Genomic DNA, 27,431 nt, shown 5'->3' on the forward strand with positions numbered 1-27,431 from the left:
AGATTTCAGATATCAGCCTGATTTCAAGGCTTTGGAAACTTAGGGGGCAATTATTTTATGATGGTTTTTACTTACTATGGGCTAAAAATCATTATTTTCTTTTTTCAATTGGTCTTTACTAAAAATGTTCAGCCCTTTTTGAGTTACAAGTGTTAAAAATAATCAGTCTGTTTGCAGTGTATCACTTCTCAGTCCTGTCAGCTGACAGCTCATGCAAAGCCTTACTTCTGACCTCATAAACACTCATATTCTCATCGGTTTAGCTATAATGAGTGTTTCTGAGGTTAGAAGATCAGAGATATGGCTTCATATTAGCTGATGGCACTGAGAAGTGATACACTGCAGACTGATTTTTTAACCCCTGTAACTAAAAAACGGTTAAACATTTTTAATAAAGACCAATTGAAAAATAATTTTAGCCCAAAATAAGTAAAATGCCATAATAGAATAAAATTGCCTTGAAAGTGCCCATAGCCTTTAAATCATAACTTACCTAATGTGCCGCCAATGCAGAACTGCCCCTGATCTGATAACTGTCCGCCAAAATAGTTTTTGACTATTTCAGATGATTAGATGATTCAGAAATTTGAAATCGTTTGCAAAGGCAGCTGCCAAAAATGTGCTCTAAAAAATGTGATCAGGTCGGGGGCTTTTGGTCATCATCAGATGAATGCCGCCGATCATTTATCATTTTATACTGCAGAAAATGATAATCCCCCTTCTGCTGCCCCCCCCCCCTCCTTGTCCCTACCCGGTGCTGCCTAAGGCAATCGCCTCACCTCGCCTCATTGGTGGTGCGCCCCTGTCCAAGGGGATCCGGCTGCTTTCCGGCATGAGTGCTGAGCTTAACCCGGACAAAAACCATTGCATGGTGATAGTCGGATCATTTGTATAAATGATAAAATAAAAATAAAAAAAATGTTTTTTTTTAATTTAATGAATTTTTTTAAAATTTATATATCTAAAAAAATAAATCAATAAAGCTATAAAATGCAACATAAAAACAAAATATATTATAAAAAATAATACAAAAACCTCAACAAAAACGCGATGTCAGAAATCTATAGTCTAATATCGTTGTAAGATGTGGAAATAAATGAAATAGAATAAAACAAATACAATAATTAATTATAAATCAAAAAAATTTAATAAAACAAAATAAATTATAATAATATAATATAAATAAAGACAGTTTCTGAAGGCACGGATACAATGACCTTATCGCTCAAATCTCTTCCCAGGTGAAATCGTCCTCACCCCCAGTGACCCGCGCTGGATCGGCGCCTGGTGGCTGGGCTTCATCGTGGCGGCCAGCGTTGTGGCCCTGGCCTCCATTCCCTACTTCTTCTTCCCCAAAGAAATTATTAAACAGGTAACTACCATCCGATAACAGGACTCGGCTTATACCTGCGTTTTCGTAAGGAAGGGGCAGGAAGTATTTAAAGGGACCAATCACCGATAACTAATTAAAGGGGTTGTCCAGAATAGAAAATAAAAGAACATGGTGGCCTTCTTCCAGAAACAGTGTCACATCTCTCCGAGTGTCGTATGTATTATTGTAGCTCAGTCCCACTCATTCCAATGGAACTGAGATGCAATACCACACACAACCTGTGGACAAATGTGGCGCTGTTTCTGGAAGAAAGCTGCCATGTTTTTCCTAATGCTCTTAGGCCATGAACAGCTTCCAGAGGGCTGGATCGCTGGTGTGCATGCTGGACCGCCTGGACCCCCCCCATTCTTCTGAGCACCGGGAACCCCCCTATAAGATACCTATCCCCTTAAATGTTTATAGGGGATAGGTTTATCTCTTGGGATGACCCCTAGGAGCCCCTTTATAGAGTTGCATGAAAATGAAGACAAGACCAACCTACCATGGGCCCCTTTCTCTCCAGGGGCCCCTTTGTAGCCACAAGGGCTGCCTTCATAGTTATGCACAGCCTTGCCACCCTGTCAGGACAGGACTGGGCAGTAGGACCGCACACCCGCACTGGATTATACAGATTCCTGGGGAAGGGGTTCTGGCGGCCATGCTGCCCTGTAGTCCCATCAGCTTAGAGTCAGGTGGAAGCAGCTGAAGCCTTGATATTTACTTCTGGCGTCTTGCATAATGTGGTTCCGTGATTAGGCCCCGGGCTGTGCAGTTCCTGAAATCTTTCTGCAGAGTTAGGAGATTGTGGTTTGTCTGTTTTGCTGAGTGCGACGCAAAGAAAGTCTCGCTGAGCCAAGCAGATATGGAGAAGAAAATAACCCGCAGAGCTCTGCTACATCTGTATACTTTGACCTCTTTGGGCACATTGGATATGGTCAGGGCCGGGCATGGGTTGGGGTGGTGCCCTATTCTATCAATGCCCCCTTTTCCTCCTCCTATAGGGATACAGCACAAAATGATAGCACCAAATGCTGAAGGAGGGCAGCGGCGCCCTGTGCTGCTGCTTCTCCGTAGCTTTGGGCACCAAGAGTGTGATTGTGGGTGCAAAGATCGAGGACATCGGGGGCCCCTTCTGTAAAGACAAGTGGTGTGCGCTGTGTGTGTATACAGGCCTCACACCAATAAAACCACTTCCCCCTAGTGGTGAGATTGTGTGCTGCATGCAGTTTACTGTCAGCAGAGACAGAGGTCCACTGATGGGACCCGTGGTGTATGACCACTGGTGTGGATGAATCAGGGGGGGTGTCCTCTGGTTGGATCTGTGATCTTCATGTTGCAGAAGGGTGCCCGATAGGGATTCAGTATGTGATCAGACATGATGTCACCGAGGAGTGCAGCTTGTGCTAAAGCAAAAGTAATGATGACAGATTCAGCTCTGCTACATCTGTAAATATAGGACGCACTTTCACAATCCCGTTTGTCAAATTTTGGGCTGCGGAGGATGTGGCACGGAGGACGCACTTCTAACTTCTGCATTTTAGTTTTGCTCGATGAGTCTAAATATAAAAATCTCCGCCGGTAAATGAGCGCCCGCCAGGAAACCGCGTCTCACTTAAGATCGCAAAGTGATTAGGAAGTTAAAGCTGCAGGATGACGCACTGGCTGCTTCATGAATAGAATACCAGAACTACAGTGAAGACTGACAAGAGCAGTGTAGGGCAAACTAATGGCTGATCATCCAGAGCTTTCAGGTTCATGAATAAATAGAAAAGCTACAACAAGTGGACAGAACAGTTGGAATGAGTCAAGGAGGATCGAAGACGGGCGACAACCTCTACTGTCACTGCAGTGCTATAGACCTTAAGCTCTGGTCACGTTGAGCCCTATGGTTTATGAATATAATGTCGGTGCCAGTAAAGACTGACACTAACACAGGTAGGGCTCATAAAGGCACTTTGTGTTGACTGTAGACATAAAGCACTCATTATCTGAGAGATTACATTACATTGTGAAACCTATACCGCCAGCGTGGATGCATTGGATTCAGTGATCAGGTTGTCAGGTGTCAGATTTCTGCTACTCTCAGGAGCCCATTAGATTATACTGTACATTCATGTTACCATCTGCCATATACACTCACTGACCAAAAACACACCGCCCCCCAGATAGAAATGTCAGATTGCTGCCGTTATGTCTCAGGCAGATGTGTAAATGGTTGTAGGTGTGGCCTGATTACATACTGGGTCTTGCCACAAGAGGGCGTAACAGTGATTCCCCTTCTAACCCTATAAAAATACTCACAGAGGCTACTTTAGGGTAGTGTACCTCTTGGTGAGAGATTGTTGACTGCTAGACATACCTCTACGATGCAACCAAAGATATTTTGTGAAGTTGACAGACTTTCCGAGGGGACTCATTATTGTGCTGAGAGAAGCCAGATCAATTACTCAACCATTCTGACCACGGTGTTAGAAAGTGTGGGGGGGTAGTGATTACGTGAGGGCACACACGGTGAACCGGCTCAAGCCAGCCTGGACAGACACCAGTAGAGAGGATCTTTTTGCTCCGCCGACAAACGCAAGGAGCTCCCACAGTTTTGTTGTCCACCATCCAGACACTGCTGGCCCCTTCATTACTCCCCCCTTGTCTCTGCCCGGACCATTTCCAGGCGCTTAGTAGATGGTGTTATGGTGCCCATTACATGTCCTGCCATTGACAGTCAGCCACCTTCACCTTTAATCTGATCATCTTTAGAGATGAATCTAGGTTTTGTTTGGGATCCAGCGATGGTCAGGTTGGAGTATGAAGTCCTGGTGGTCAGTGCTTCAATTTTGCCTTTGTTGTGGAGTGAGACACTGCCCCCACTACTGGTGTGATGATCTGGGAGCCAATGCATTAGACAGTTGGTCACCCCTAGTAGTGATATGAGGGACACTAACAGTTCAGTGATATGTGCAGGACATCCTGCTGCCCCGTGTGTCCGCTCATGGCAGGGCTTCTAACTGACATATTTCCGCAGGATAATTCCCGCACTCAGCAAGAGTTTCCCAGGAATGTCTCCTCCAGATTACAACACTTCCATGGCTGCCCGGACACCAGATTTTTCACCGATCGAGCATTTATGGGACCGCCTAGGACGTCAGATTCACCAACCTAGGAGTGTGCAGGATCTACAGGCCCCAACATCTGTGGGCAAATGTGCCGCAGGATACCATGACCTGTATGCCTCCACACCCAACCGTATCTCATCTTCTATTCAGGCTAGAGGCCGTATCTCCTCTTGTATCCAGGCTAAAGGCTGTATCTCATCTTGTATCCAGGCTAAAGGCTGTATCTCATCTTGTATCCAGGCTAAAGGCTGTATCTCATCTTGCATCTAGCCTAGCGGTCGTATCTCATCTTGTATCCAGGCTAGAGGCTGTATCTCATCTTGTATCCAGACTAGAAGCCGTATCTCATCTTATATCCAGGCTAGAGGCCGTATCTCATCTTGTATCCATGCTAGAGGCCGTATCTCATCTTGTATCCAGGCTAGAGGCCGTATCTCATCTTGTATCCAGGCTAGAGGCCGTATCTCATCTTGTATCCAGGCTAGAGGCCGTATCTCATCTTGTATCCAGGCTAAAGGCTGTATCTCATCTTGTATCCAGGCTAAAGGCTGTATCTCATCTTGCATCTAGCCTAGAGGTCGTATCTCATCTTGTATCCAGGCTAGAGGCTGTATCTCATCTTGTATCCAGACTAGAAGCCGTATCTCATCTTATATCCAGCCTAGAGCCGTATCTCATCTTGTATCCAGGCTAGAGGCCGTATCTCATCTTGTATCCAGGCTAGAGGCCGTATCTCATCTTGTATCCAGGCTAGAGGCCGTATCTCATCTTGTATCCAGTCTAGAGGCCGTATCTCATCTTGTATCCAGGCTAGAGGCCGTATCTCATCTTGTATCCAGGCTAGAGGCCGTATCTCATCTTGTATCCAGGCTAGAGGCCGTATCTCATCTTGTATCCAGGCTAGAGGCTGTATCTCATCTTGTATCCAGGCTAGAGGCTGTATCTCATCTTGTATCCAGGCTAGAGGCCGTATCTCCTCTTGTATCCAGGCTAGAGGCCGTATCTCATCTTGTATCCAGTCTAAAGGCTGTATCTCATCTTGTATCCAGGCTAAAGGCTGTATCTCATCTTGCATCTAGCCTAGAGGTCGTATCTCATCTTGTATCCAGGCTAGAGGCTGTATCTCATCTTGTATCCAGACTAGAAGCCGTATCTCATCTTATATCCAGCCTAGAGGCCGTATCTCATCTTGTATCCAGGCTAGAGGCCGTATCTCATCTTGTATCCAGGCTAGAGGCCGTATCTCATCTTGTATCCAGGCTAGAGGCCGTATCTCATCTTGTATCCAGGCTAGAGGCCGTATCTCATTTTGTATCCAGGCTAGAGGTCGTATCTCATCTTGTATCCAGGCTAAAGGCTGTATCTCATCTTGTATCCAGGCTAAAGGCTGTATCTCATCTTGCATCTAGCCTAGAGGTCGTATCTCATCTTGTATCCAGGCTAGAGACTGTATCTCATCTTGTATCCAGGCTAGAGACCGTATCCCATCTTGTATCCAGGCTAGAGGCCATATCTCACCTTGTATCCAGGCTAGAGGCCATATCTCACCTTGTATCCAGGCTAGAGGCCATATCTCCTCTTGTATCCAGTCTAGAGGCCGTATCTCATCTTGTATCCAGGCTAGAGGCCGTATCTCATCTTGTATCCAGTCTAGAGGCCGTATCTCATCTTGTATCCAGGCTAGAGGCCGTATCTCATCTTATATCCAGGCTAGAGGCCGTATCTCATCTTGTATCCAGGCTAGAGGCTGTATCTCCTCTTGTATCCAGGCTAGAGGCCGTATCTCCTCTTGTATCCAGGCTAGAGGCCGTATCTCATCTTGTATTCAGGCTAGAGGCCGTATCTCCTCTTGTATCCAGTCTAGAGGCCGTATCTCCTCTTGTATCCAGGCTAGAGGCCGTATCCCCTCTTGTATCCAGGCTAGAGGCCGTATCTCCTCTTGTATCCAGGCTAGAGGCGTATCTCCTCTTGTATCCAGGTTAGAGGCCGTATCTCCTCTTGTATCCAGGTTAGAGGCCGTATCTCATCTTGTATCCAGGCTAGAGGCCGTATCTCCTCTTGTATCCAGGCTAGAGGATGTATCTCCTCTTGTATCCAGGTTAGAGGCCGTATCTCCTCTTGTATCCAGGTTAGAGGCCGTATCTCATCTTGTATCCAGGCTAGAGGCCGTATCTCATCTTGTATCGGGTATTAGGATATATAGAGTTAATGCCATTGCTTCTTCCTACAGTGGACTGTGGTGATGCATAGCTGTGACCTGCAGAACCCCGGCTCTTATTAGCTCCGCTCTGCGTTGCAGCCGACACTACACCTTTTCCTCGCTCTCGTGAGATTCTGTAGCTGATATTTTCTCTCTATTTCCCAGCAGGTCAAGCATGAGAGCGCAGATGAGAGCAAACCCGGCCTGATGGATGCCTTCAAGAATAATCCTGACAGAAGTGAACCCCTGTCCTTGGCACAGTTCATCAGAGGTACTCCGCTCATTATACATTGTAACCCTGCCACCTTACGCCCGGGGGACGCTTTTAACTCCCGGAAGGCTGAATTCATTCACATGATATAATGGTCATTAAGAGAAACTGAATGTGGTAACAGTACAGCTCAAGGTTACTGTAAGAAAGGGGGAAATGTCGCCCAAGGGACCTACAGGAACCTCAAAATGTTCTCTTTTTCTCTTTAAAATGTCATTTTCTCTTCCTTGTCCTGTATTTGTCCTTTCCCTTTCTTCCTACACTCACAGCTTCCCAACACTTTCCTTTTTGCAGTGTCTTCCAATTCCTTTGAATCTTCTCCTTTCTTGTGCTTTTCCCTTTCATAGAAAGATATAAGATTAATGGTATAAAAAGACAACATGGTCAATCTTGCCATTCCTGTTCTTCCTTCCTTTACTTATGTTTCCTTTCCACTGGTCCTTTTCATTTCTCCATCCCTTTCAATTTACTTCCTCTCTTGTTTCCTCTGCTGTTTCCTCTTTCCTTTCTACTTGCCCTTCCTCTTTACTTTCCACACCCCTTCGCTCCTTTTATCTTTTATTTTTAACATTCCATTGCCTTATAGTTTTCTTTCCCCTTCTCTTTTTCTTTCAATTTCCTCAACTCCTTTCAGTTCCTTTCTTCTTCTTTTCCTTACCCTTCACACTGCCACTTTACTTTCCATTATTTTTCCATTTCCCTTCCATTGCCTTACCTCTTCCCTCCTCCCCTTTAATTTTCCATCCTCTTCTATTTACCCTTCTCTTTCCACTTGTCCTTCATTTTTCCTTCCTCTCTCCTTGCCATTTCCCTTACGCCTTCAAATTCCATTGTCTTTCCTATTCTCTTCCCTTTCTACCTTTTCTGAAAGTTTGCATTTACTTCCTCTTCTGTTTTCCCTTCCCTTTCCACTCCACTTCACTTTCCATTTAGTTTCCCTTCTTATTACCCCTTTTCTCCCTCACATTCCTTTGCCTTACTTCCTCCCTTCCATTTCTTTTTCTGCAACCCTTTAAATTCCCTTCCTGTTTCCTCTTCCTCCTTCAAGCTACCTTCCTCCATCCTTTCCTTCTGCTCTCCATTTATACTTTATATTCCATTGTCCTTCCCATTCCCCTTTTCCCTCCCTTTCCTTATCCTTTTCCCTGTCACTTATAATTTCCCTTCTGTTTCCTGTTCTCTTTTTTCTTCATTTCATTTCTCTTTTACTTCCCTTCACTTCCCGGTGCTAGTCTCTTTCTCTAGAACATTCCTACTTCTATCACTTCCTTTTCCGCTTCCATCCTCTCTACTCTTCCTACTTCGTACCCCTTCTCCTGCTTCTGGTAATGCAGCTCTATAGGGTCTGAGGATGGACTCCATAGTCCAGTAAATAAAATGTAGGAACAGAACAGAGGACACAGGAAAAGAGCTGGAAACTTGGGTGACAACCAAAATGGACATATTAGTTTTTGGGGTCAATATGCCTCCCCCTCCCCCCATGGTATGAATCAACAGGTTAATATGAATATTAGAGCATCTGTTACACATCAAACCTTCTTCCACTGCCTACTTCCTCCATAATGAAGTCCTATGAGGTTCCATCTGGGAGGTCAGATCTCACCCCCAGGTCACAGTGTCACTTGGTTGCTTCCTCATTATTCATAGATATCAGTGATACATTTCATTTATTCGCAGATTCGCAGATTGCTTCATTTCATGTGTAATAATCCAACTGCAGGACCTCCTCTGCCGCTGCTGTATAGAAGAGGTCACCCCCACCAAGGTCATTGCATTAACTATCTCTCTGCCGGATCAGGAGGAGATATGATCTCTATTAGATAATAAATAATATTAATAAATATTTCCTCCACAGTCGGTCACCTACAGCGTCGTCCAGTGCCACATGACACCAGCTGTCCATTCATTGTCTGAAGTGGTGACGCCATAGTTATGAATTTTAACTTATTTTAAGGGCTGTTAACCCTTTTAAACTTGTTATGATCTGCAGACAGAAGTTAGTTTTTTTTGTTTTTTTTTAATCTAGGTGAACCCCTTTAACATCCAAAATGAGCCTCACTATTTATTTGTTTTGTCTATCGATTTAAAAGTATTTATTCATTTGTAGCCATTTTATATCGACTTATTTTGTATTTATTTTGTAGGTTTATTTTACGTTGCAGGTTTTTATATGCATTTATTTTGTCTTTAATTTCTTATTTTGCTGCTATTTATACATTTTATTTTTTTATTGTGCATTTATTTAATTGAATATTTTGTAGTTCTTCACATTATGTAGTACTAATTTAATGCATATATTTTACATCCATTTTCATTATTCATGTAATTAGTAATGCAATTCTTTTGTTTTTATTTAGTACATTTTTTAGTTTTTATTTTCTTGTTATATTTATTTTTTTTACATTCATTTCACTATTAATGTATTTATTTTCCAGTTATTTTATTTATTTTGTTATTTCATTTACTTGGTAGTTTTTTAATTATGACATTTTTTTTAAATTAATTTATTCTATATTTACTTTTTTTAGTTTCTTTGTTATTCATTTAAACATTTTGCTATTCATTTTTTCATCCTTCATATTTTTTATTCATTTATTTTTTTATTATTTTGTATTTATCTGTTAATGTGTTTTGTTCTTATTATTATTAATTAGTATTAATTTTGTCTTTGTTTCTTGCGCTCAGTTTTTATCATTTCTGGCCCACCGGGGAGGCGGGGGATTCCTCGGTGGGCCCCCAGTCTCCTGCGCCCAGTGAGAAGACAGAGGAGTAATTATTTCTCTTGTTTCTCAGGAGAAATAATTATTGTAGCCACTAGGTGGCAGTATTGCACAGTGATGCAGGCTCCTACTGGTATCAATTGTACAGGAGGCCCCGCAGTATCTTCTAAGCTTCCCGGGCTGCTGGCAGTGAAGGAGGAGAGAACATGCTGCTCTCTGCAGAGTTCAGAGTAGCATTGGGGGGTTTCTGCCCTTGGTCCCCCCCAAAGCCTCTGCTTTAGGTGCACCCCTAATATTACCTTTTCTCCAGTTGCCCCTCTAATACCTCTGCTCCAGGATCCCCACTATTACTCTGCCTCACGTGACCCTAATGCCTCGTCTTCAGATATGACCCTCCGTTTGTGCCCTTTGCTCACGTTGCTCCTCTAGCGGCTTTGCTTGGGCTTTGTTAAAGGTTGTGACCTCCAAAGGGGGTTGGACTTATACCCGAAAAAAATCTGCACAGTGCGTCATATTCTCCAGTATTGACACGTATAGGTTTACATGGCGGCAGTGATGATATTCCATATTTACAGGAATCACTGCTGCCATGTAAAGAGAAACTGGTGGGGGAGGATTTAAAGGGGTTGTGCAGGTTTTCAAGTTATCCTCTCCACACCATAGGGCATAACTACATGATTAGTGGGGTCCGATTCTGCGACCCCCACTGATCCCAGAAACGGGTCCTGTTCCCCCTTTTTGATGGTGTGACCAGCCACACATACGCCCTGCTGCTCCATTCATTCTCTTTGGGACCACTGTAAATAGCCAGCGCTGTACTCCGCCATCTCCGGCGACCCCATAGTGAATGGATGGAGAGGCAGGGCATATGCTCCACCTGCTACTCAATCAAGAAGGGGGATCAATGGGGGCTCCAGCGTTCAGCCCCCCACGAATCACTTAGTTATCCCCGATACTGTAGATAGAAGATAACTAGAAAAGTGGACACCGGCCCTTTAACAGGCGAGCATTTCTATTTTAGTTTGACACATATTTTGGGCCAGATTTTTTAATTTTAATTTTATTATTTTATTTTACACCCAAAGAAAACCTTTAAGGATAGGGAATGTGAAAAGGTCCAACAGCTATGACACGACAGGTGACAAGTGTCTGATTGGTGGGGGTCTGACTGCTGGGACCCCCATGATCAAGGGAACGTGGTCGGGTCATAGATTGGCGGTAATGTAATTGAATGTCTCAGGACCCCTTTTTTCCTGATCAGTGGGTGTTCCAGCAGTCAGACCCCAGCAATCTGATATTTATCACCGATCCCGTTGATAGTCATTACGGTCGGACAACCCCTTATATTATAATGTAGATTATGTACAATCTGAGGAGGTTACGATTTGGTAAATTTCATGCCAGACATTTATGCTTAAAGGGGTTAAAGGGTTTGTCTCACTTCAGTAAATGGCATTTATCATGCAGTTAATACAAGGCACTTACTAATGTATTGTGATTGTCCATATTGCCTCCTTTCCATCACATTATACACAGCACGTATCCGCGGTTATTACCAACGTGTAATCCAGCAGCGGTGGCCGTGCTTACACACTATAGGGAAAGGCTGGAAGTGCGCGTAGGCCAACACCTTTCCCTATAGTGTGCAAGCACGGCCACCGCTGCTGGATTACACTGTGGTAATAGAAAGGAAGCAATATGGACAATCACAATACATTAGTAAGTGCCTTGTATTAACTTTCTCTACATGATAAATGCCACTTACTGAAGGGAGAGGATCCCTTTAAGTGCGCTACACTTAGGCATATATTTCTTGGTGTGTGCATTGCGTGTTTCCTATGTGTGATTGGTGTGTGCTATATACATGTTCTATGTGTCAGTGGTGTATGTGCAGCATAGCGGCATGTGAGCCACGTATAAGTGTCTTGTGTGCCACGTATAAGTTCAAATTGCGGATCCTCTAAACATGGATACCGGGTGTGTGCATTCCACATTACGTGGAACAGAACGGCCCCTAATAGAACCGTCCTATCCGTGTCTGTAATGCTGACAATAATAGGACATGTTCTATCATTTTGCAGAACGGACATGCGGACATACAGACACGGAGTCATTTTATTTTTTGCGGCCCCGTTAAAGTGAAGGGAACGGTACGGACATGGGGAAAAAAAAGCTAAGTTAGTGTGCAGGAGCCCTAAGGTGGGCCCCCAGAATCAGTTACACTCATGGGCCCCAAGTACCCCAGTCCGACACGGTTTCTAGTCAGCAGTGACATTTTAGTCTGGAGAGTTGAATCCTTCAGTAGAGATTGTTGTGTCCTTGTCGTTTTTTACGACACTTCACACGTCGCCGGCGTGAGTCCTGGAGGAAGCGGCACACTTTTCAAGGGTCATCCTGGTGTCTCAACGGAGCATCCGTCTAAAGGTACAGAAAATGCCATCTTCCATCTGAATCCTCCTGAGACTGAGGTGTGAAGGACTCCACTGTGTAGACCTGGGAAGCATCACACATTTCCAGGATCTGCATCTGGGCGACATACGGCTTATGCCAAAAACATACTGAAAGTAGAAAGTGGAAAACGATTGACTATGCATTTGTTTAGATAAAAGCACAAAGTCCTGAGCGGCGTATAAATCTGAATTCTTATGTAAAATGACACTGCTTCATTTCTACTACCAGTGTCAGTATGCACTGCATTCCTTGCATAAATGCTTGTGACTGGTCAACTCTGTGATGTCATCATAGGAAAATATGGTGTATTTCATCCTCAAACAGTGACACTCCTGTCTATGGGCTGCGTTCGGTACTGCAGCACAGCTGCATTTAAGTGAACGGGACTGAACTGCAATACCAGACACAACCTGTGGACAGAGGTGGCGCTGATTCTGGAATAAAGTAGCCATGTTTTTCAAATGTTGCTCAATTCCTTTTACAGTATATTAAATCTAGCTGCTTGAGTCGATCTCCTAAGGGTTCTGGAGGTTCCAGGTATGGACATTTCTGTGGCCCTGATCTCTTATTGTGGGAATCAGTGATGGTCTAGATTCATAGACATCATCAACAAGTCTCTATGACATGAAGTTACATAGCGCCCCTAGTGGTGGCATTTAGCAGTGCAGCAAGCAATATTCTTCACGGAGACCATACGGAACCAGTGTCCGGTGACTGACGGTTCTCTGTGTTTACGGGTAGAGCAGTATAAGTAAGCACCTTGCACCCTGCAAAATCTGCCATATTTCATTGATGTCATTAATCCGTTTTTTTGGGGTTTTTTTACCTTTTTTTTTTTTTTTTAGTTTTTCCAAAAGTTTTACTCAGGACGTTGAAAAATCCAATCTATATCTTGGTGGTTTTGGCTCAAGCCAATCTGTCGGCCATGATATGCGGGGTGGCGACCTTCATGGCCAAATTTCTGGAGAGGCAGTTCTCGATCACGGTGTCCTTGGCTAATCTGTTGATCGGTAGGTGACCCCATTGTTTGCTTCCAAATGTAAATCGGTGATAGGTCACGTGACCAAGGTCATGTGACGCTCAATTCGCCATTGCCATTGAGCTCTGTTGGAATGTGACCTAAGAAAGGAACACTTGCACAAAAATTACATTAGGTGCAAGTGTGGGTCCCCCAGAGATGAGGAGACTCTAATGGATGAGCGCCTGGAGCGTGGGACTCCACTCCAATAGTTCAGAATAAACTATCTGAAAATGGGTGCCAACTACTCATTAAACAATGAGGACTCTGACCGCAAGAGCTTACAATCCCCCAGCTGGCACAAGAGATATAAAGAGTTAACTTGGGCCCAAAAAATTAAAGAAGCAACAATCCTCCACCTAGAAAGTGCAGCCTATACATCTATGGGAGCTGTACAAATCTGTACTCAATGATTGCCCCCTAGTGGTGGCTCCAGACTGCCTTAACATTGTCATTTAACTCTACAGCTGCCTACTCCTCAAAATGTGCCCTGTCCGATCCACCCAGTAAACATCCCGTTTTTGGACATATTTACATTAGCTGCGCCCTCTGGAGTCCATACAGTGTTACAGTCCTCCAGAAAGTGGGACAGTTGGGCAATATGTGGTCGGGGAATCGGAGCAATGCCTGTGACCGATCTACACAACCAGAAAAATAATTGAATATTATTCCTGTAAACATTTTTCGTCTGGGTGGCCATTGGATGATGCAGCCATGTACAGTACAGACCAAAAGTTTGGACACACCTTCTCATTCAAAGAGTTTTCTTTATTTTCATGACTATGAAGGCATCAAAACTATGAATTAACACATGTTGAATTATATACATAACAAACAAGTGTGAAACAACTGAAAATATGTCATATTCTAGGTTCTTCAAAGTAGCCACCTTTTGCTTTGATTACTGCTTTGCACACTCTTGGCATTCTCTTGATGAGCTTCAAGAGGTAGTCCCCTGAAATGGTTTTCACTTCACAGGTGTGCCCTGTCAGGTTTAATAAGTGGGATTTCTTGCCTCATAAATGGGGTTGGGACCATCAGTGGCGTTGAGGAGAAGTCAGGTGGATACACAGCTGATAGTCCTACTGAATAGACTGTTAGAATTTGTATTATGGCAAGAAAAAAGCAGCTAAGTAAAGAAAAACGAGTGGCCATCATTACTTTAAGAAATGAAGGTTAGTCAGTCAGCCGAAAAATTGGGAAAACTTTGAAAGTAAGGGCTATTTGACCATGAAGGAGAGTGATGGGGTGCTGCGCCAGATGACCTGGCCTCCACAGTCACCGGACCTGAACCCAATCGAGATGGTTTGGTGTGAGCTGGACCGCAGAGTGAAGGCAAAAGGGCCGACAAGTGCTAAGCATCTCTGGGAACTCCTTCAAGACTGTTGGAAGACCATTTCAGGGGACTACCTCTTGAAGCTCATCAAGAGAATGCCAAGAGTGTGCAAATCAGTAATCAAAGCAAAAGGTGGCTACTTTGAAGAACCTAGAATATGACATATTTTCAGTTGTTTCACACTTGTTTGTTATGTATATAATTCCACATGTGTTAATTCATAGCTTTGATGCCTTCATAGTCATGAAAATAAAGAAAACTCTTTGAATGAGAAGGTGTGTCCAAACTTTTGGTCTGTACTGTACATGACATTACTATTGGTGCATCATCACTGTGAACTAGTCAACCTTAGGATAGGCCATCAATGTTTGATTGGAGGGCTCAGACATCAGGAACCTCCTGTCGATCAGCTTCCCTAGTGGTTACACCTGGTACTACAGTTTGTCCTCTAAGAATAGGGTATCAATATGAAAACTACAAAAGACAATCATAATACAAACCATATGTAACTCTCCGAAGGTACAGGTTCTCCTCGAGGAGACCACCAGCTGCTCATACCTACAGAATGCTTCCTTTTATGCAAAATAGCTCTCCTCCATAGGAAATACAAACTGTCTGGTGTCACCTGTTGGAAGTAGCAACCCTGTGAGAGTCAATATCCAGAGACTTCCAACATGACTAATTGGAAAGTCCTAACAAAACATGATGAGACATCCAGTTTTGGGGTTCTTGCCCCTTTAAAAAGGAACATTTTTGATGTCTTAAAAATATTTCACTTTCCTTTGTGGCCAATCCTATAATTAGCTTCTGTTGATGATTACTTTTGTTTGTTTGATTTTTCAACCTGAAGTTTGGAGTGAGGGTGGAGAAGACACCTCGATAGGTGTCCTGCAGGTACTAGATATTGGTTCCTCCAAGAGTGAAGGTTTTAAAATTTAGTCACAATCTCTTTGGTCTCAGGATCCGTGAACATCCCTGGAGCAATGGCCGGCATTGTTTTAGGTGGAATTATCATAAAGAGGTTCCAGTTATCCTCTCGGCAGTGCGGAGCCATGTGTGTCATTGGATTGTTCTGCTGCGTCCTGATTGCTCTTCCGCTGCTCTTCTTGGGATGCTCGACACAACAGTTTGCAAGTCCCCATGCTGACCAAGGTTTAAGGTAAAGAAAAGTCTTCTATGGAAGTGAGCTTCTCTAGACGACTGGCTGAGAGTGGAGCTGGGTGGTCACTGAAGCATAAGATCATACATGGTCCTAGAACTAGAGCGGCTGATATAAGGAGGTCCTAATGAGGAGGCCCTAATGAGTTATTGAGCTTACCTCTGCTGACTGAATGAGGGATGCACTTTTACTTAGTAAAGGTTCATGTTTCCAATGCTCCAGTCACATCCAGAGCTGCAATAAGGATTCTGCCCGCTTCTGCTTAACTTCCTCTCACTGCTACAGTGTGCAGATGTGATTGTCCACCCAGGGCAGAGTGATTATAAGCCACATCTAGCAGGACTGTGAATGCAGCTCTGGGTGTGAATAGAGTACAAGACAGTCCAGTTTGAGTATTGATATGTAGATTATAAAGCTTCACTTTCTTCTCAGTGTCAGTTTACACTGCCCCTGATTTCTCAGGTTATGCCGTGTCTCTTGTTTTTCAGTGTTGGACTTTGGCACAATGTGACCGAGTGCAGCAGCGAATGTGGCTGCTCCGAATCCGCTTTCAACCCAATCTGCAGTGCAGACGGCATTGAGTACATCTCTCCGTGCTACGCCGGGTGTGAAGGCGTCAACTTTGATTACAAGGATAATAAAGTGCTGGTAAGTGCTGGAGTTAGTGGGAGCTGTCTTCTGTTAATCCTCTCCAGAGTCAGGTGTAACAGTGGCATCAGTCTGATACTTGACAATGATATCTGACCATGTCCTAAAGTGAACACTGTACAACTGAGTAAATGGGATCTTCCTGGTTTGATGTCAGAACTATGATGTGTTCTCTGGGGCAGATGTCGCCTCTTCTTCTAACTGCCTCTTGAGAAAAATTGAGTTAGAAATAATGTAGCTGCATCTCCCTCCTCCCCCTCATAGCATGCAGCCTATATACCTAATGAACGAAAGATCCAGCAGCTGCATCTCCCTCCTCCAATCTCATAGAAAATAACCTATACAACTAATAATCAAGAGATTCAGCAGCTGCATCTCCCTCCTCCCCCCATAGCACATAATCTATACACCTGAAGAGATCCAGCAGCTGCATCTCCCCCCCCCCCATAGCATACAATCTATACACCTGAAGAGATTCAGCAGCTGCATCTCCCTCCCCCCCCCATAGCATACAATCTATACACCTGAAGAGATCCAGCAGCTGCATCTCCCTCCCCCCCATAGCACATAATCTTTACACCTGAAGAGATTCAGCAGCTGCATCTCCCTCCCCCCCCCCATAGCATACAATCTATACACCTGAAGAGATCCAGCAGCTGCATCTCCCTCCCCCCCCCATAGCATACAATCTATACACCTGAAGAGATCCAGCAGCTGCATCTCCCTCCTCCCCCCATAGCACATAATCTTTACACCTGAAGAGATCCAGCAGCTGCATTTCCCCTCCCCCCCCATAGCATACAATCTATACACCTGAAGAGATCCAGCAGCTGCATGTCCCTCCTCCCCCCCATAGCATACAAGCTATACACCTGAAGAGATCCAGCAGCTGCATCTCCCTCCTCCCCCAAAGCACATAATCTATACACCTGAAGAGATTCAGCAGCTGCATCTCCATCCTCCCCCCATAGCACATAATCTATACACCTGAAGAGATCCAACAGCTGCATCTCCCTCCTCCCCCCATAGCATACAATCTATACACCTGAAGAGATCCAGCAGCTGCATCTCCCTCACCCATAGCACATAATCTATACGCCTGAAGAGATTCAGCAGCTGCATCTCCCCCCCCATAGCATACAATCAATACACCTGAAGAGATTCAGCAGCTGCATCTCCCTCCTCCCCCCCATAGCACATAATCTATACACCTGAAGAGATCCAGCAGCTGCATCTCCCTCCCCCCCATAGCACATAATCTATACACCTGAAGAGATCCAGCAGCTGCATTTCCCCTCCCCCCCCATAGCATACAATCTATACACCTGAAGATATCCAGCAGCTGCATCTCCCTCCTCCCCCAAAGCACATAATCTATACACCTGAAGAGATTCAGCAGCTGCATCTCCCTCCTCCCCCCATAGCACATAATCTATACACCTGAAGAGATCCAACAGCTGCATCTCCCTCCTCCCCCCTTAGCATACAATCTATACACCTGAAGAGATCCAGCAGCTGCATCTCCCTCCCCCATAGCACATAATCTATACACCTGAAGAGATTCAGCAGCTGCATCTCCCCCCCCATAGCATACAATCAATACACCTGAAGAGATTCAGCAGCTGCATCTCCCTCCTCCCCCCCATAGCACATAATCTATACACCTGAAGAGATCCAGCAGCTGCATCTCCCCCCCCCCATAGCATACAATCTATACACCTGAAGAGATTCAGCAGCTGCATCTCCCTCCCCCCCCCCATAGCATACAATCTATACACCTGAAGAGATTCAGCAGCTGCATCTCCCTCCCCCCCCCATAGCATACAATCTATACACCTGAAGAGATCCAGCAGCTGCATCTCCCTCCCCCCCATAGCACATAATCTTTACACCTGAAGAGATTCAGCAGCTGCATCTCCCTCCCCCCATAGCATATAATCTATACACCTGAAGAGATCCAGCAGCTGCATCTCCCTCCCCCCCATAGCACATAATCTATACACCTGAAGAGATCCAGCAGCTGCATTTCCCCTCCCCCCCCATAGCATACAATCTATACACCTGAAGAGATCCAGCAGCTGCATGTCCCTCCTCCCCCCCATAGCATACAATCTATACACCTGAAGAGATCCAGCAGCTGCATCTCCCTCCTCCCCCAAAGCACATAATCTATACACCTGAAGAGATTCAGCAGCTGCATCTCCCTCCTCCCCCCATAGCACATAATCTATACACCTGAAGAGATCCAACAGCTGCATCTCCCTCCTCCCCCCATAGCATACAATCTATACACCTGAAGAGATCCAGCAGCTGCATCTCCCTCCCCCATAGCACATAATCTATACACCTGAAGAGATTCAGCAGCTGCATCTCCCCCCCGCATAGCATACAATCAATACACCTGAAGAGATTCAGCAGCTGCATCTCCCTCCTCCCCCCCATAGCACATAATCTATACACCTGAAGAGATGCAGCAGCTGCATCTCCCTCCCCCCCATAGCACATAATCTATAAACCTGAAGAGATCCAGCAGCTGCATTCCCCCCCCCCCCATAGCATACAATCTATACACCTGAAGAGATCCAGCAGCTGCATGTCCCTCCTCCCCCCCATAGCATACAATCTATACACCTGAAGAGATCCAGCAGCTGCATCTCCCTCCTCCCCCAAAGCACATAATCTATACACCTGAAGAGATTCAGCAGCTGCATCTCCCTCCTCCCCCCATAGCACATAATCTATACACCTGAAGAGATCCAACAGCTGCATCTCCCTCCTCCCCCCATAGCATACAATCTATACACCTGAAGAGATCCAGCAGCTGCATCTCCCTCCCCCATAGCACATAATCTATACACCTGAAGAGATTCAGCAGCTGCATCTCCCCCCCCATAGCATACAATCAATACACCTGAAGAGATTCAGCAGCTGCATCTCCCTCCTCCCCCCCATAGCACATAATCTATACACCTGAAGAGATCCAGCAGCTGCATCTCCCCCCCCCCATAGCATACAATCTATACACCTGAAGAGATTCAGCAGCTGCATCTCCCTCCCCCCATAGCATACAATCTATACACCTGAAGAGATTCAGCAGCTGCATCTCCCTCCCCCCCATAGCACATAATCTATACACCTGAAGAGATCCAGCAGCTGCATCTCCCCCCCCCATAGCATACAATCTATATACCTGAAGAGATCCAGCAGCTGCATTTCCCCCCCCCATAGCATACAATCTATACACCTGAAGAGATCCAGCAGCTGCATCTCCCACCCCCCCATAGCATACAATCTATACACCTGAAGAGATTCAGCAGCTGCATCTCCCTCCTCCCCCCCATAGCATACAATCTATACACCTGAAGAGATCCAGCAGCTGCATCTCCCTCCCCCCCCCCCATAGCATACAATCTATACACCTGAAGAGATCCAGCAGCTGCATCTCCCTCCTCCCCCAAAGCACATAATCTATACACCTAAAGAGATCCAGCAGCTGCATCTCCCTCCTCCCCCCATAGCATACAATCTATACACCTGAAGAGATCCAGCAGCTGCATCTCCCTCCTCCCCCATAGCACATAATCTATACACCTGAAGAGATTCAGCAGCTGCATCTCCCTCCCCCATAGCACATAATCTATACACCTGAAGAGATCCAGCAGCTGCATCTCCCTCCCCCCCATAGCACATAATCTATACACCTGAAGAGATCCAGCAGCTGCATCTCCCTCCCCCCTCCCCCATAGCATACAATCTATACACCTGAAGAGATTCAGCAGCTGCATCTCCCTCCCCCCCCCCCATAGCATACAATCTATACACCTGAAGAGATCCAGCAGCTGCATCTCCCTCCTCCCCCCATAGCATACAATCTATACACCTGAAGAGATCCAGAAGCTGCATCTCCCTCCTCCCCCCATAGCACATAATCTATACACCTGAAGAGATCCAGCAGCTGCATCTCCCTCCTCCCCCTATAGCATACAAACTATACATCTGAAGAGATCCAGCAGCTGCATCTCCCTCCTCCCCCCATAGCACATAATCTATACACCTGAAGAGATCCAGCAGCTGCATCTCCCTCCTCCCCCTATAGCATACAATCTATACATCTGAAGAGATCCAGCAGCTGCATCTCCCTCCTCCCCCCATAGCACATAATCTATACAACTGAAGAGATCCAGCAGCTGCATCTCCCTCCCTCCCTCCCTCCCCCCATAGCACATAATCTATACACCTGAAGAGATCCAGCAGCTGCATCTCCCTCCTCCCCCATAGCACATAATCTATACACCTAAAGAGATCCAGCAGCTGCATTGCCCTCCCCCCATAGCACATAATCTATACACCTGAAGAGATCCAGCAGCTGCATCCCCCCCCCCCCATAGCACATAATCTATACACCTGAAGAGATCCAGCAGCTGCATTTCCCCTCCCCCCCATAGCATACAATCTATACACCTGAAGAGATCCAGCAGCTGCATGTCCCTCCTCCCCCCCATAGCATACAATCTATACACCTGAAGAGATCCAGCAGCTGCATCTCCCTCCTCCCCCAAAGCACATAATCTATACACCTGAAGAGATTCAGCAGCTGCATCTCCCTCCTCCCCCCATAGCACATAATCTATACACCTGAAGAGATCCAACAGCTGCATCTCCCTCCTCCCCCCATAGCATACAATCTATACACCTGAAGAGATCCAGCAGCTGCATCTCCCTCCCCCATAGCACATAATCTATACACCTGAAGAGATTCAGCAGCTGCATCTCCCCCCCCATAGCATACAATCAATACACCTGAAGAGATTCAGCAGCTGCATCTCCCTCCCCCCCCCCATAGCACATAATCTATACACCTGAAGAGATCCAGCAGCTGCATCTTCCCCCCCCCATAGCATACAATCTATACACCGGAAGAGATTCAGCAGCTGCATCTCCCTCCCCCCCCCATAGCATACAATCTATACACCTGAAGAGATCCAGCAGCTGCATCTCCCTCCTCCCCCCATAGCACATAATCTTTACACCTGAAGAGATCCAGCAGCTGCATCTCTCCCCCCATAGCATACAATCTATACACCTGAAGAGATTCAGCAGCTGCATCTCCCTCCCCCCATAGCATACAATCTATACACCTGAAGAGATTCAGCAGCTGCATCTCCCTCCCCCCCATAGCACATAATCTATACACCTGAAGAGATCCAGCAGCTGCATCTCCCCCCCCCCCATAGCATACAATCTATATACCTGAAGAGATCCAGCAGCTGCATTTCCCCCCCCCCATAGCATACAATCTATACACCTGAAGAGATCCAGCAGCTGCATCTCCCACCCCCCCATAGCATACAATCTATACACCTGAAGAGATTCAGCAGCTGCATCTCCCTCCTCCCCCCCATAGCATACAATCTATACACCTGAAGAGATCCAGCAGCTGCATCTCCCTCCTCCCCCCCCATAGCATACAATCTATACACCTGAAGAGATCCAGCAGCTGCATCTCCCTCCTCCCCCAAAGCACATAATCTATACACCTAAAGAGATCCAGCAGCTGCATCTCCCTCCTCCCCCCATAGCATACAATCTATACACCTGAAGAGATCCAGCAGCTGCATCTCCCTCCTCCCCCATAGCACATAATCTATACACCTGAAGAGATTCAGCAGCTGCATCTCCCTCCCCCATAGCACATAATCTATACACCTGAAGAGATCCAGCAGCTGCATCTCCCTCCCCCCCATAGCACATAATCTATACACCTGAAGAGATCCAGCAGCTGCATCTCCCTCCTCCCCCCCCATAGCATACAATCTATACACCTGAAGAGATTCAGCAGCTGCATCTCCCTCCCCCCCCCATAGCATACAATCTATACACCTGAAGAGATCCAGCAGCTGCATCTCCCTCCTCCCCCCATAGCATACAATCTATACACCTGAAGAGATCCAGAAGCTGCATCTCCCTCCTCCCCCCATAGCACATAATCTATACACCTGAAGAGATCCAGCAGCTGCATCTCCCTCCTCCCCCTATAGCATACAAACTATACATCTGAAGAGATCCAGCAGCTGCATCTCCCTCCTCCCCCCATAGCACATAATCTATACACCTGAAGAGATCCAGCAGCTGCATCTCCCTCCTCCCCCTATAGCATACAATCTATACATCTGAAGAGATCCAGCAGCTGCATCTCCCTCCTCCCCCCATAGCACATAATCTATACAACTGAAGAGATCCAGCAGCTGCATCTCCCTCCCTCCCCCCATAGCACATAATCTATACACCTGAAGAGATCCAGCAGCTGCATCTCCCTCCTCCCCCATAGCACATAATCTATACACCTGAAGAGATCCAGCAGCTGCATTGCCCTCCCCCCCATAGCACATAATCTATACACCTGAAGAGATCCAGCAGCTGCATCCCCCCCCCCCCATAGCATACAATCTATATACCTGAAGAGATCCAGCAGCTGCATTCCCCCCCCCCCCATAGCATACAATCTATACACCTGAAGAGATCCAGCAGCTGCATCTCCCACCCCCCCATAGCATACAATCTATACACCTGAAGAGATTCAGCAGCTGCATCTCCCTCCTCCCCCCCATAGCATACAATCTATACACCTGAAGAGATCCAGCAGCTGCATCTCCCTCCTCCCCCCCATAGCATACAATCTATACACCTGAAGAGATCCAGCAGCTGCATCTCCCTCCTCCCCCAAAGCACATAATCTATACACCTAAAGAGATCCAGCAGCTGCATCTCCCTCCTCCCCCCATAGCATACAATCTATACACCTGAAGAGATCCAGCAGCTGCATCTCCCTCCTCCCCCATAGCACATAATCTATACACCTGAAGAGATTCAGCAGCTGCATCTCCCTCCCCCATAGCACATAATCTATACACCTGAAGAGATCCAGCAGCTGCATCTCCCTCCCCCATAGCACATAATCTATACACCTGAAGAGATCCAGCAGCTGCATCTCCCTCCCCCCCATAGCACATAATCTATACACCTGAAGAGATCCAGCAGCTGCATCTCCCTCCTCCCCCCCCATAGCATACAATCTATACACCTGAAGAGATTCAGCAGCTGCATCTCCCTCCCCCCCCATAGCATACAATCTATACACCTGAAGAGATCCAGCAGCTGCATCTCCCTCCTCCCCCCATAGCATACAATCTATACACCTGAAGAGATCCAGCAGCTGCATCTCCCTTCTCCCCCCATAGCACATAATCTATACACCTGAAGAGATCCAGCAGCTGCATCTCCCTCCTCCCCCTATAGCATACAAACTATACATCTGAAGAGATCCAGCAGCTGCATCTCCCTCCTCCCCCCATAGCACATAATCTATACACCTGAAGAGATCCAGCAGCTGCATCTCCCTCCTCCCCCTATAGCATACAATCTATACATCTGAAGAGATCCAGCAGCTGCATCTCCCTCCTCCCCCCATAGCACATAATCTATACAACTGAAGAGATCCAGCAGCTGCATCTCCCTCCTTCCCCCCATAGCACATAATCTATACACCTGAAGAGATCCAGCAGCTGCATCTCCCTCCTCCCCCATAGCATACAATCTATACTCCTAAAGAGATCCAGCAGCTGCATCTCCCTCCCCCCATAGCATACAATCTATACACCCGAAGAGATCCAGCAGCTGCATCTCCCTCCTCCCCCCCCATAGCATACAATCTATACATCTGAAGAGATCCAGCAGCTGCATCCCCCCCCCCCCATAGCATACAATCTATACATCTGAAGAGATCCAGCAGCTGCATCTCCCTCCTCCCCCCATAGCATACAATCTATACACCTGAAGAGATTCAGCAGCTGCATCTCCCTCCTCCCCCATAGCATACAATCTATACACCTTATGAGTGAAAGATCCAGCAGATGCATTTCTTCGTACTTTCTCATAGCATACAGTCTACACACCGAAGGAGCGGAATCTACTGCAGCTGCTTCTCCCTCTTCCTCTCTCATAGCATGTGGTCTATACATCTAATGAGCAAAAGATACTGCAGCTTTATCTCCCCCCTCCTCTCTCATAGAATGCATTGCCACACACCTACTTAGGGAGAAATTCTGCAGCTGCATCTCCCTCCTTCTCTCTCATAGCATGCAATATGGACACCCAATGAGTGGATAATACTGCAGCTGCATCAACCTCCTCCTCTCTCACATATATTACTGACACAGAAATAATGAAGCTGCATCTCCCTCCACCCCTCCCTCAGAAATACAACAACTCCATCTTCTCTTTTTAGGCAGTCTACAGATATTTTGGGAAAATGTTCTGCCACTACCTCTCCCTCCTTCCCTCTTGCAGGATATAATCCCACAGACTTGCTGGGGACTGTTCTAGCAGTTGCACCTCCCTCCTCCCCTCTCACAGCATGCAGTATACAGACATTCTGAGGGATAGACAGCTGCCTCTTCACCCACTCCTCTCACATCATGTATTCTACAGACATAGTAAGAGATAGATCTATCAACTCCATCTCCCTCTTCTCCTCCTGCATCATGCAGTCAATAGACATGATGAGAGAAAGCTGCTACAGCTGCGCCCCTTGTCTCCCCTTTCATAGCATGTAGTATACAGGAATCCTGAGATCCAACTGCAGCAGCTGCCTTTCTCTCCTCCCTTCTTGCTACAGGCAGTCTCAGACATACAGAGGGAGAGATACTTTACCTCCACCTCCCCCCTCACAGCATGCAGTCTCACATAGTTACATAGTTAAAAGGGTTCTATGGGCTTTTAATAATGATGACCTATCCTCAGGATAGGTCATCAATATCAGATTGGCAGGGGTCCGACACCTGGCACCCCCAACGATCAACTGTTTGAAGAGGAGGAGCGCGCTGTGCCAGCGCTGCTACTCTTCACTGTTCACCTTCTCGCCGTCGCCTCTGCCGTGTATGGGAACGATCTGTCCCATTGAAATGACGGCTTGGGTGTACTTACACCTGCTCACCGCTACAGAGGAGACGGCGAGAAGGTAAACAGTGAAGAGTAGGCAGCACTGGCACAGCGCGCTCCTCCTCTTCAAACAGCTGATCGGCGGGGGTGCCGGGTGTCTGATCCCCGCCGATCTGATATTGATGACCTATCCTGAGGATAGGTCAGCAATATTAAAAGTCCGGAGAACCCCTTTAATACGGTTGAAAAATGACATAAGTCCATCAAGTTCAACCAAGGGATCGGTGGGGATGCGAATCCCAGAAGGAAGTGAGACTCTGTGACCACGTCCTGAGGAAGTCTATTCCACAGATTCACAGTTCTTACAGTAAAGAAGCTTTGACGCTTCTGGAGACTGAACTTTTTCTTCTCCAGTCGGAGGCAGGGCCCCCTTGTGTTTTGAGCGCATTTTACATGGAACAGCTTTTCATTGTATTTTTGTATGGCCCATTTATATATTTGTATAGCTTAATCATGTCCCCACTTAGACGTCTCTTCTCAAGACTAAATAAATTGAATTATTTTAATATTTCTTCGTAACTAAGACCCTCCAGGCCCCTTATCAGTTTAGTCGCTCTCCTCTGTACTTTTTCCAGCTCCAGGGCATCCTTTCTATGGACTGGTGGCCAGAACTGAACTGCATATTCCAGATGAGGCCAGAACAACGCTTTGTAAAGTGGTAATATTACATCCCTGCCCCGCAAGTCCATGCCTCGTTTAATGCATGACAATATCCTGGTGGCCTTAGAAGCAGCTAAATGACATTGTATGCTGTAATTTAATCTACCATCCACAAGGACACCCAAATCCTTCTCTATAAGCAGGGGCGTTGCTAGAGTCTGAATAGATCCGGCACACGAGTCCATGTGAAGCCAAGCCCCCACCCCATAAAGCCACGCACTCATCACCACCGGGGAGGGGGGGGGCCTTCACAGTAGTTATTAACTCATTTCAGCAGTCCCCCCTTCAGTGAATGGGGGACTGCTGAATGGGGTTAATAACTACAGTGAAGGGCCTAGCCTTCTGGGCAACCCCACAGATCATCCATAACAGTGTCATCCACAGATCCTTATCAGTGTCATCCACAGATCCCCCTTAAATGTCATCCACAGATCCCCCATTAATGTCATCCATAGATCCCCCATAAATGTCATCCACAGATCCCCCATAAGTGTCATCCACAGATCCCCCATAAGTGTCATCCACAGATCTCCCATAAGTGTTATCCACAGATCTCCCATAAGTGTCATCCACAGATCTCCCATAAGTGTCATCCACAGATCTCCCATAAGTGTCATCCACAGATCTCCCATAAGTGTCATCCACAGATCTCCCATAAGTGTCATCCACAGATCTCCCATAAGTGTCATCCACAGATCTCCCATAAGTGTCATCCACAGATCCCCCATAAGTGTCACCCACCACAGATCCCCAATAAGTGTCATCCACAGATCCCTCATAAGTGTCATCCACAGATCCCCCATAAGTGTCATCCACAGATCCCACATAAGTGTCATCCACAGATCCCACATAAGTGTCATCCACAGATCCCCCATAAGTGTCATCCACAGATCCCCCATAAGTGTCATCCACAGATCCCCCATAAGTGTCATCCACAGATCCCCCATAAGTGTCACCTACCACAGATCCCCATAAGTGTCATCCACAGTTCCCCTCCCCGCCCAGTGCCGCGTCCTAGCTAATTTATTCACTTCACTTGCCTCTGTGTAATCTCGCACAGGCGCACTGGCAGAGGCATCGTCAAACGAGGTGCGCTGGAAGACGGCGCATGCGCACTTCGCTCGACAATGCCTCTGCCAGTGCGCCTGTGCGAGATTACACAGAGGCAAGTGAAGTGAATAAATTAGCTAGGAGGCGGCGCTGCGGGCCGGGGGCCTTCGCTGGCCCTGCATTCCGGGCACTGGACAAAACATCCGGGGCTCCAGCCTCGAATGTTTTGACCTAACGACACCCCTGTCTATAAGTGACTCTCCCAGTGCTACATCACCTAGGACATATGAAGAACAGAGATTCTTACTACCAAGATGCAGAACTTTACATTTGTTCACATTGAACCTCATTTGCCAAGTTGATGCCCAATCACTCAGAGTGTTCAAGTCAGCTTGTAGTTTGTGGACATCTTCCATAGACCGTACAGTTCTACACAGCT

The 27,431-nt window shown here is 46.4% G+C and overlaps 1 protein-coding gene across 1 annotated transcript in view; it reads left to right on the forward strand.

The window, feature by feature from the left end:
- Positions 1-27,431, forward strand: part of LOC120996567 (solute carrier organic anion transporter family member 2B1-like) — a 134,347-nt gene that overhangs the window by 54,835 nt on the left and 52,081 nt on the right. The window contains exons 7-11 of the mRNA XM_040426555.1: positions 1,242-1,372; positions 6,851-6,953; positions 12,970-13,134; positions 15,439-15,637; positions 16,126-16,285. Coding sequence (XP_040282489.1) covers positions 1,242-1,372; positions 6,851-6,953; positions 12,970-13,134; positions 15,439-15,637; positions 16,126-16,285 — 758 coding nt within the window. The remainder of the gene's footprint in view (positions 1-1,241; positions 1,373-6,850; positions 6,954-12,969; positions 13,135-15,438; positions 15,638-16,125; positions 16,286-27,431) is intronic.

Source organism: Bufo bufo, chromosome 3 (assembly GCF_905171765.1).
Source record: "Bufo bufo chromosome 3, aBufBuf1.1, whole genome shotgun sequence".
NCBI classification, from domain to species: Eukaryota; Metazoa; Chordata; class Amphibia; order Anura; family Bufonidae; genus Bufo; species Bufo bufo.